Source organism: Monopterus albus, unplaced genomic scaffold (assembly GCF_001952655.1).
Source record: "Monopterus albus unplaced genomic scaffold, M_albus_1.0 scaffold21.1, whole genome shotgun sequence".
NCBI lineage: Eukaryota > Metazoa > Chordata > Actinopteri > Synbranchiformes > Synbranchidae > Monopterus > Monopterus albus.
Genome location: NW_018127901.1, coordinates 2,715,178 through 2,727,068, shown reverse-complemented (window position 1 = coordinate 2,727,068; position 11,891 = coordinate 2,715,178). Strand labels below are relative to the sequence as shown.

The following is an 11,891-nucleotide window of genomic DNA, read 5'->3' as shown; positions in this document are numbered from 1 at the left end:
CTGCAGCCATGGCTACTGCCACTGCAGACTCTCAGAGTCTCAGAGCAGATTGCTTTGTCTTTGTTTAGTAACTGACAATGGCATTCAAGGGTATAGTTTGACATCTACTGGGAAACAGTGCATTAGAGGTCCTGTTAGTACAAAACAGTACAATACTGTGATTCCTTGAATACTAATACAATGATAAGTAATGTACAGCATATCAATATTAGTGCAGGAGACAGCTAGGGGGAGAGCAGGGGCACATGGGGGACACTGCAGCAGAAGTCCTGCCTCACAACTTACTGCAAGGAAGTCTTTTGCAACAATGCATTGCAAGCCTAATGTTATCTACTGCTAAAGAGACATCACTGTGATCTTGTTGCCATAAAACAGATCTTAAATGCAGACATGCTGTCGATACTTCATGTCGAACCTCTCAGGACATCGCACATCAAATGGATACAAATCTCATCCACAGACAATACCTCCCCCTGTATCTATATTATCACTCACTGGCCTACTCAGTCTAAAAACATTTATTTAACTTGTATGGAAGGAAGCAATGAGCTGAAGCAGTAATTCATCTACAGCGACAGCACATTGCTGACTGCCTGCTCATTGGCTTGTGATTGTTATACATTTATTCAGATTTTGATGAGCTTTCATTCTGAGCATTGACACAGTTATCAGACTGGAAGTGTTTTATTCCTTGTTTAGTAAAGTTTTTATGCACAGACAATCTAAATTTAAGTCTACTTCTCAATACAATGACATTTTGCACAAAATCCTGTAAGATGCTGAACTTGAAACTAGTTTATCATTCTCTCCATATTTTCTTCCACTTCTCTCCACAATAAAAAAAATTAACAACAAATCCTGATTTTAAAATATCTGCATGAAATAGTTCAGAATGTGTATGTAGAGTTTAAGTACATTTGGATTTATACAATACTGGGAGCTGAGGATTACCTCTGAGTGAATCTAACATTTTAAACATTTAAACTTCCAAATGTTTTTATTATGCAACTTTTTGAATAATTGTGCAAGCTTTGATGGGATGTTTGAGCACTAAAGTGCAACAACACCTGATTATAATATGAAACACACAGCAGCAACAGCTGGCCCCTGTCCAGCTGGATCTGACCATATTTTGGGACTGTGAGAGGTTCCTGCACATCATAGTGGAGTCTCCTGCCTCAGGCTGGATGTCCACCAAAGCTCTCAAGATCTGGGGTGAGTGCAATACTGAGTATATATTTTGCTAAAGGGAATCCTATAGTGGATTCACTGAGCTCAGAACAGTCAGTGGGTGTATGTGTCAGAGACGTTGAGGATGGTAATAAGAGAAGGAGAGGCAGAGGTGGAAAGGCATGCACAGACAAAGTAAAGAGGAAGAAACCAGAAAGAGAAACATCGGCTCACAAGCTGACTGAGAGAGTCACCGAGGAGACTGAACAACCAGAGAGATGATGGAGAGAAGAGGAGGTGGAACAGCTTCTGCAGACTTTACCACCTCTCGTTGGTATGACTGCCCCGTGTTAATCCATCATTCTGCGTCTTACATTTGCTGGGCTCAGACAGACCTTCACATTTCACTGTAGGCAAAGAATCAGGGTCACACTAATGGGAAATTTCTCCAATATGCTCCTACAGGAGGTCCGCCCAATTATTGTCCTCTGGACCTCATACAGCAGCGATTCCATCATCAGCTTGATTTTTCCCGAGGAAGTTTTCCAGCACTGCTTCACATTCATTCACCTCCACATGCTGACCTCCGGTCTTGTGCTGTTGGTTTTTGAGCTATTGCAGAAGGTGATGATTTCTCAAGGATGTGGAGTGTGTGTGTATTTTATTTTGCAAGAATCTACTTTACTGGCAGTAAATTAAAAGACTGTACTTGAACCCAAGACTCCACTGCATGCACCTGAATGCAAACACAGTTCGAAGCTATGGAAATGTAACGCTAAAGGTTGAGCCATTCCTTTAAACCCCTTTCTTACAGAACTCTTGTATCATAAAATATTGACAGATCATAGTCCATTTTTCCCCAAAATGTCACATTAATCATTAACAACTGTGCATGAGCTTGACAGATGTGAACATGTGCCATACCAATTTTAGTGAGCAGGGTGCAGTGATGAGGCTTTTTGCTTGTCAGACCACACGTACGCTGCCACCACACCGTGGTCTTGAAGCTCAAGGGGGAATAACAGAATTTTGCGGAGCTACATAGGATGTCAGAGACGTGACACATCTACTCACAGCTTGCAGTTGCTGAGTACACAGTAATCAATGAAAGCTGCTACACCGCCTACAGAGCCCACGCATCCCTGCTGCTGAACAACCCGGTCAAAGTGTGAACTTCTTTTCCTCTGATAAAGAAACTGCATAGGGTGACTTGACAAAAGCAAAATCTGAGCAACACAATGCAACAAACCTACTGTTGTTAAGCTTCTAATCATTGATTACTGGATCTCTGTCAGAAAAGCTTCTTGTTGTGTGGTAAAAGTTTATCTGTGGCCTAAAACATGAGCATATACAGTGGGTATGGAAAGTATTCAGACCCCCTTACATTTTTCACTCTTTGTTATATTGCAGCCATATGCTAAAATCATTTAAGTTCATTTTTTCCTCATTAATGTACACACAGCACCCCATATTGACAGAAAAACACAGAATGTTTGACATTTTCACAGATTTATTAAAAAAGAAAAACTGAAATATCACATGGTCATAAGTATTCAGACCCTTTGCTCAGTATTTAGTAGAAGCAGCCTTTTGAGCTAATACAGCCATGAGTCTTTTTGGGAATGATGCAACAAGTTTTTCACACCTGCATTTGGGGATCCTCTGCCATTCCTCCTTGCAGATCCTCTCCAGTTCTGTCAGGTTGGGTGGTAAACGTTGGTGGACAGCCATTTTCAGGTCTCTCCAGAGACCTGAAAATGGGAGTGAAAAATTTAAGGGGGTCTGAATTCTTTCCGTACCCACTGTACAATATTGAAATCAACCCATTTTTGTGCATCTGTGTTCACACCTCCTGAACGTCACTGTTGCTATGACTCATCCATCAGAGGACTCAGTTGCCCAGAATGCCTCAAATGTTAAATTATTTTCAACTTATTGACTTTGTGCTCTGCAGCAAAAAGCAGCCATATCGCAGTGCTTCCCTGCTGCACAGCAGAAACAACATTCTTCAGTGAGACAGACTTGTGCATAGACAATTTTTAAATGTGCAAATCACCAAATAAATGTTTACTGCAAATAAATTATGGCTTTTCTGTCCTATAGAAAACCATAAGAATGTTATGGTTGGTCCCCCTCACCAGGACGGTGAGGGAGAACTGAGGTTGGACTCAAGATGGCTGATCCAGGTGCTAGTAAAAGAACAGGAAATTTAATGGTGAAAAACACAAAGTAACAACATAACAGAGGCAATAAATAATACTAAACCAGAGTAGGGCAGAAACGGCTGAAACCAGGAGAGCAGGAGGATGAGGACGGACAGGTGAATGGACAGGCTAACCATGGGGACAGACAAACTGTCAGCCTGGATAAAACAAGTAGCGTCTGGCTAACCTCATGGACAAAAAAAAATAAAAAAAAATCAAGGAGGTCCACAGCACAGGAACTGTCAGCGTGGACGTATAACACAAAAACATATAACCTACGTATATCATGAGATCCACAGCACAGGAACTGTCAGCGTGGAAAACAAAATAACGTCTGATGCATACCACGACTATAGGGTTGTTACGGGGTATGCACGTTACAGTCGTAAAGTCACGTAATGCTCTGGTGACGGTGGGGCGTCTGCCAGAGGCTTAAATGAGGAAAGGAAATCATCACCTAACGCGCCTCAGCTGTGCGCGACAACCCATGAGTCACTAATTACAAAAAGCAACACAGCTGAGGTGCGGATCCCACAAAAAAAAAGAAAAAAGCAGGAGAGAGAAAAGAAAGAGAGGCAGGTCGCGCCGAGCTGACAAAGAATTTGCAGTTTCAAAATAAATAGGATATCAGCAGGTCACATTTGACAGAAATAAGTTGAGGTCTGGGGATTATTCTGAGCAACAGAACATTGTTTTATGAAATTGACCAATATTCGGACAGAAGGCAGAAACCCCAGCACCTACAGTAAAACAGAAATGATATGAGCGGCTACACTGCACTAAGGTTACATGAGCCTTTAAGTTGGTGTGGAGACATGAAAGTTCCCTCCTTGTCACTTCTCCACCATGAAGTAACGTTAATTTTGTGGAAACACTGGCTTTGTTTGTGTCTGATTCGCTCCAGCTGCCTATCTGCTGCCTTAATTCAAGTGTGAAATTTACTGTGTTAACGGGACAAATTAACATGCACAGACACACACTCAGGCTCACACAAGTCAAATAAGTCAGTTTTATCCACACATAAGTCACCCTATGATTCTAATTCTATTGCCTAAACCTCCTCCTGCAGGGTGTGTGAACAGCTGGACAGATGCAAAGATCCACAGACTGTGAAAGACGACTGAGCAGGGCGCACACACCATGAGCTTTAATTACTGTCCTTGGGAGGATCTTCAATAAGATCTGAGCTGCAAAAGCTGTCGTCTTGCTGTATTCTTTTCCCCAGTCACATTACTGTGACGCTAACGTACCCCAGTAATCAGACCATCAGTGCTCTATTTAGGTGGGGGAGCTTTGTCCAAACTACCAACAACTGTCAAGTTTAGTGCGTAGCAGGAAAAGCACTTCACTTAACATAACATTTCCTGTGATATTCTTTTCTTAAAGGAGCATTTGCTTCACATAAATAGAGCACTTTGTTTCTGTCTGCACAGATGATTAGAGTGTCCTCCCTGTTGCTTGGTTACTTTTTGTCTTTGGCAGTGAAGAAGCTGCAGTGTGCTGACAAAAGAATGGAATTGGTTAAATGTAAGTGAACGCGGTTTCACTTCACACACATGGACAGGAGATGTCTGGAGTGTGCATGTGTGCATCTTTCCATTTTTACTTCCTCAGAGTTTGAGAGAACAGTTTGGTGCACTTTCAACACTAAAGCGCCTCTGCAGAATAAATTAATAGCCAAGATTGATGTAAATATACAGTGCAGCCTCCTACTGTAAATTAGCTTGGGAGAAGGCAGAGAGTGTGCAGCCTTACTGCTGAAGATAGTATCATATGAATTCTACCATTCCCCATCCTCCACAAAAAGGAACTGCTTTAGAATACACTATGACATGGTAAATGGCCTTATACTTCTCTGTATATTGCAGCACACTCAAAGAGCTTTCACACTACAGCTCTGGACAACTCTGTATTACATTCAAAGGCTTTTTTAATGTCCTATACCAAACATTTTGATTACTCATTCTCACTACAGTGTTAAAACAAATCAAATTTCATGCAGGTTATGAGAAGTTTGTGACACTGTTTTAAAAAGAAATAAATGTTATGTGTAACTGACAGTAACGTAATGAATAAATCCTTGAAAATATCAGTTGTAGGTCTGTGATGAGATGCTAAATCAGTCTCTGCCACTGACTATTGACCAGAACATAAACTGTGTGTTTCAAAATCCACAAAAATGTAAGTAACTCTTGGAAACACAGTGGATGTGCAGTGATAACCTTGGTCTCTGCTGCCTTGTCTGGCATGGCTCAACATTTTCCATCTGCTTTCCAACAAGCAGCACATGAATGCAACACCAGATGACTGAAAACTCAAGTGATGCTATTGGAAGAGCTCTGATTCAATAAACGTCAACCATCTGCTCCAACCAAATACAAACAAAGCTACTGATCATTTTAAGGTCAGATCTTTCTTGTGTGATGTTGTGAGATACTGATGAGAGATAAATGGACAGTATCCTTAACCCTCAGAGTCTATTTCAGGTCAAAAACCTGGCTGCTTGTTCCATGACCAAAGATTAAAATTGCACTTCAGATTTATCCTATACCTGCTTACTCTGGGGGTCTCGGCAGGATCGCTGGAATCAATCCCAGCTGACAATGGATGAGGGGCAGGTTCCTGAACAGGCTGCCACTCTACCACAGGAGACCATTCATGCTGACATTCACATCTTAAGTTGCTAGTTAACCTAACCTAACTGTGTCTTTGGACAGTGGGGGGAAACCCACACAGGCACCAGGAGAGGATTTACACCACACAGTGGTTCTGGGTTCCACACAGCTCGAACCAGAGGTACCAGAGTGGCACCAGTGCCAACACTGCACCACCATGCTGCCCTACCATGCTGCCCTTTTCAGATTCAGCACTTTAAAACACTGACTCATTTGCCCTTTCAGCTGTTTGTAAAGGAATAACTATGTCTAAGACAAATTACTGTGCACAGGATCTCTGCTATGAACAGGTGATGTTTTAAATGGTGCCTTGGGATTATACCAAACAATAATGGTTTTACTTTTCTTCACAGATGTTTCATTTAGCATGGAGGTGATTTTATACATCCCCAGCCGGCATCAGGAAACACCTACAGACCCAGGACTGAGACTGTGTGCACAACATTCAAACCCAGTGTGCTAGCTATTTTGTGAAATTACAGACATGTGCACTCCCACAGAGAGCTCCTGACCCAGTATAATCTGTCACACACTGGTATCATTGTATTGTCAGTTGGCCTAAACAAAACAAACAAAAAACTCCCTGTGTAATTAGTAATGCTCATGGCTGGAGCCCACTAATGTGTCCAATTCTAGTGCTATGATACTGTGGATGCTGGCTCACAGACATTCATGTCATTATTTACACCTGTACTTCCTGTTACTTCCTGTTATGAGAAGTAAAATGTTGGCAATGAAAACATCTATAGGTTGGTTTTAATGCTGAGGTAAAATGTAAATGATATAAAAACATGCAAGAATAAAATGAGCTAGGCAGAGAGGACTTATAGTATGATTAAAATAAGAAGGTATAAAATGATTCTTCTCAGTCTTCAGAGGAGGAGAAGGGGCAACAAACATTACAAGCCAAGAGGTGCCGTAAGTAGCGTGTTGGAGAAATGATACAGTCAATACGATCATGTGATCAGAGGACGAGGTTTAAAATAAATTATGGCGTCCATCTACAGTTTCATCTCAGTTCATGTAAGAAAAGAGCAAGTGTCCATTTTCTGAATGGGTTGTCTAGCGGTAACCCTACACTCTCAGCTGCACCAGCATGTAAAAGGTAAGAAAAGTCACTTTTTCACAATGAATGTCGAGCGATTTGACTCAATGATATTGCTGTTGTTGAGAAGTAGCAGAGGTATACAAACATAAAAACAGACACTTGCTTATGTTGTTTTGACAGTTTACAGATGTCACTGGTGCATTGTCTGTACTGTTAATCTCTAAATGTGTCCCTTATCTTTACCGCAAAGCACATTAACATTCTGCACATCTGCCCCTGAGGATTTTCACATCCTCCTGTTCTCTATCTGCATTCAATTAGAGATCTGGGTGAACTGAACACACCCGTCACATCTAGCTGATGATTATCAGAAAGTAAACCTCTCTCTTCAGCACGCGCCTTCTCTTATCTGCTTGAAAGATTAAAACTGATGAGAAACATGAGCCTCCCCTTCTCCAACACAGATGACCACACAGCTCAGGACTAAAACACTTTAAGTCAGCTGGATTCACAAGGGCTAGGACGGAGGGGGAAACTCTGGTCAAATGGAGATTAATAAACATATTAATACATCCTTATTTATTTGTCAAACATCACTGAAAACAGGTTAAGAAAGATTAGCTTTATTTCAATAGCTACTGAGCTGCTGATGTCACCTGGTTTTGGCTAAAAAAGAAAAAGCTTTACACACTCAGCCTCTTGGTTGTTTATGCTGCAGTCTAAATTGTTACTACCTTAAATGTGAAGGAACACCGGCTGGACTGGTTTACAGCACCAAACAAGAAGAGGACTCTGTGGTTCCTGAACAACACAGACACGTGTTTTCTGATAATAAACCGAAGAAACATAAGTCAGAGGAAGAGGCTGTAAGTCAGGACAAGAAGAACTGATTTGCAGGCTTGACAAACAATAGTTTCATTACAGTTTCATTTTGACGGCATTGTTAGCATGTTTCATTTGACAGATATGATCCTGCCCGAGTTGGTCGGAAGCCCAGGCATCCTGTTTTTTCAGTGCCTCTGTTTTTGTGTGTGCGAGCTCAGCTTTATGGAGCAAATGCTGTTTTGTGTGCATGGAGGATCTCTCACTGAGATGACGTCAGCAGTCGCTGAATGAATTTTTCAGTTTGTGAAAGAGGAAAATATTGTAGTGTGCTGCCTGCCAACTCTGCAACACAGCCACCAAAGAGCACAAGGAGAGCTTGAAAGAAAGGCGAGAAAAACAGCGAGTCTTCACCACAGTGACAGCAGTGAAGCACCAGTGTGTCAGAATTATGAACAGGTGGCTTGATGTAAAGCAGAAGAGCAGAGGATAAACCCTAAATAGACTTCAGGCTAAGAGCTGCATTTCCTCTCACACAACAGATGGTGTTGGTCGAGCGCTGGACAATTTACAAATTACACCACTGGATGTTTGTATCTCTCCGGTTTTCATACAATCCAGAACAACAGCCCTTGGTGAAATTTTGGGAAATGATGAATTCAGTGTTCATTATTGAAGCCGTAGTTGGTGTTGTGACTATGTTATATTCAGGTGGCTCCTTATATATAAACAAGGGGTTCAGGATATTCAGAATTTTAGGTGATTATTTTATTTCTGCTCTGGAGTCAACAGCAGTTCTGTCTTGTCCTCACGGATAATCGAGCATTACTCCCTGCTTTTGATGAATATATCTACTTATTAATTTCTCCTCATGGGAATATGTTGACTCTTATTTTAAAGTCTATAAATGTGGTTCTTTCTATGTTTCCTGACTGTTTGTACTGTAAATAAATTTCACGACGTCCATGGTTGTTTTTGTCCTTGCACTCGGCGGTGGGGCTCTCGATATTTGTAGGACTTAAACGGCCACAGTCGCTGGTCTGTCCTCATCAGACGCACCTTGTAAGACTTACAGGGATTTAATGTGATGTTCATATCGGTCATGGCAGTTGAGTGCAGAAGAGCATCTAAATGTTCTGTCAATCAGTGAAACTTCTTTAACCAACATTCAGGACAAAAACATAACTACAATCTTTTTGTCCTGAATTAAAGTTAAAGAAGAAAAATGAATAAAGAGCCGCATGAAGTGAAGAGATGAGCAAATGGAAGAATGAATGAACAAACGACACACGTACTCTAACGACACCAGTGGGTAGAGGTGAGCTGCTCATTTCATCTGTTTGGCTTCATGCTATCTGAGGCTGAACTTTCCTGTTGAAAGCAATCATCTAGAAAACAGGATGTGTCACAGGACACCTGAGATGGTGAGCAGAGGGAAGGTAAACAGCAGAGTGAGAGCTCACTGCTACTTGATCGCTCTGAGTCTGACAGGCTGCATCATATCGACTTATGGCTTCAGCACTTCAGCCAGTTCCGGGACAATCGCACTAGGTGGTTGCATAAAAGTCTGACGAGAGTTACTCCATTGCAGGATGTGTTTGACATGCATAATATTAGGCACCGGATAAGATAGCTGGGAATGCTCCAAGGATCCATGTATTGATATTCTTTGTCTGCTGAGTTTCAGGGTCCTTTTCAACAACAGATTCTTGGTGTCGCTGTTGAAATGGGTGCAACTTCACAATTCTCAGCTCTTTCTTTCAAATACGTTGAAAGGTTTAGTTTAATTTTATGTGAGCTATCTATTATATATACTATATATACACATACATATATGGGTAATGTTTTATGTACATTTATGTACATTTATTGTACTGTTCACACTGTAAATAGCGCACTGAGTAGCGCACTGAGACGGCCAGATAAACTTTCCTTTCCTCAGCCAAAGCCAGCCACTGACTGTTGATCTGTAGACCACGCCTAAGTTTCTGCTGGATGTCTCGCCTTCAAATGGCCGTGCATAGTTGTTGGCGATTTATGATATGGTAATTTAACCTGGCAGAGTTTGCACTGCACCTCATTTTCATTTATTTTCTCAGAGTTCCACACAACTTTTTGATGGCTCCAGTCTCTTCAGGCTTCTGCTGTTTGTATTTGGCGCTGTAGTTGAATGATATACTGACCTTGTTATTGTATTATTTCTTGTGGACTGGTATTTCGTCCCTCCAGCAGAATTCTACACACACTTGAGAACTGAAGCTGTAGTAGAAGCTCAGGGTGGAGCAACCTAATCTGACTGTGACACTTTATACTGGATTCTCTTTTAATTTATTACCCATCTCCTGTATTTATAAAAATGTTACAGCCACAGGTATTACCAAGATTTAAAAAATGCAAACACAGTGAATACTTTTAAAAATTAAAGAATTAAAGAAACTGAGACTGCAGTTTACATAGTTTTCATACTTGACATTAAGCCTTGATGAAAATGAAAGATTTTGGGTTAGGGTAGATGTCCAACCAACCAACCAACCAACCAACCAGTAACTGTAGAAAGCTGCTCAGGTCATGTGCAGTGTAACCGTCTGATTTTAACAACAAAAAACCGCTTTACAAAACTTTCTCAAAGATGTACCGTGTGTTTTGATGTGTTGAGCACTTTGTAGTGACAGGAAGCGTTCAATCACAAGCACAGTGAATATTTTCCATAAGAGCTGATTAACTCTCACCTCTCACTGACAAGCTCCTCCATCACCAGCATCTGGCCTGCAGCGCTGACATTCATGTGACCATAAATGCAGAGAGTCCCTGCAGACAGAGGATCACAATTATCAAATTGCTATAATCATTTATATTATTATAGGCTGAACTTTTAATTACAAATTTAAAACAACTCATGCCATTAATTAATGAGCAGATTGCATTAACATAAATATATTCAACAGCATCAGAATTATGCAACAATTTCCTGTCACATTAGTTTGCTGCCAGTGACCAGCACTGCATGCGCTGCAGCAGCTTTATTCTGGATTCAGTAGGGGTTAGACTAACTTCAAACTTACTCAGCCATATTTTTAGGCCTACAAACATCTTAACATCATTTTTAACAAAATAATTTTACCACCAAATGTGAGAAAAACCAAGGCTTAAATGAGCATCACTTGTAACTCCATACTGATTAAAAGAATACAGGAAGTTTTCTGTGTCGTTTTAAAACTCACTTTGGCTTTGAGTTAAATTTGCTTTAAATTGCAATTCAAGTATTAAGTATATTTAAGATTTATTATATCTACACAATAAGAATAAGCAATGCACTGTCACGCAGTGTAACTGCACACAGAGATATATTTCTATTCACAGTTCATTTCCCTTGTGCATAATTCAACAAAATTAGTGATGGAATGAGGTTTGGGTGTTGAATGAGTGTTAATTTCTACAGTCCTCCAGGCCCAATGCAGAGAGGATGGACAGTGAAGGTCGGCCTGACAGAGATCAGGGAGAGACTGAGGGGGGTCATGACCGGCAGCTTCAACCCCTGAATAATAAAACCCGCTATGCTTCACTGTCAGAACCAGTTCATCATGTAGACTCTTAAAGCTGACATGTCCCCATACTATCTACATTATAGATGGAGACAAGATGGGAAAGTTCAAAGCCTTAGACGACTATTCTTTTTTTTTTTTTTTGCAGCATGAATACATTATTTCATGATTTGATTTCATTTGATTTGATTTATTCTTTCAAGCATGTAAAGACAGTTGATATGTCAACACACATAATTTTACACATATCCAACAAATGCTAATCCAATATCAATTTGCTTATACCTAGTACATGCTTGAATGGAGTAGGAAGAAATCAGACTTATCCAGTCCTACCCCATGACATCATCTTACATCATTGGTTTGCAAGCAGTATCTCTACATAAATAATTCTCTTCTACACCACACAAGTAATATACTAAAAAAATAT

General features: G+C 40.7%; 1 protein-coding gene across 4 annotated transcripts in view; it reads right to left on the bottom strand.

Moving 5' to 3' along the window:
* Positions 1 to 11,891, bottom strand: part of htr4 (5-hydroxytryptamine receptor 4) — a 141,204-nt gene that overhangs the window by 90,990 nt on the left and 38,323 nt on the right. For 3 of the 4 annotated variants that reach the window (XM_020594034.1, XM_020594037.1, XM_020594036.1), the window contains exon 2: positions 10,649 to 10,727. The exons of the other annotated variant lie outside the window; for it this stretch is intronic. In XM_020594034.1, coding sequence (XP_020449690.1) covers positions 10,649 to 10,704 — 56 coding nt within the window. In that variant the 5' untranslated portion in view covers positions 10,705 to 10,727. The remainder of the gene's footprint in view (positions 1 to 10,648; positions 10,728 to 11,891) is intronic. 4 annotated transcript variants of the gene reach the window in all.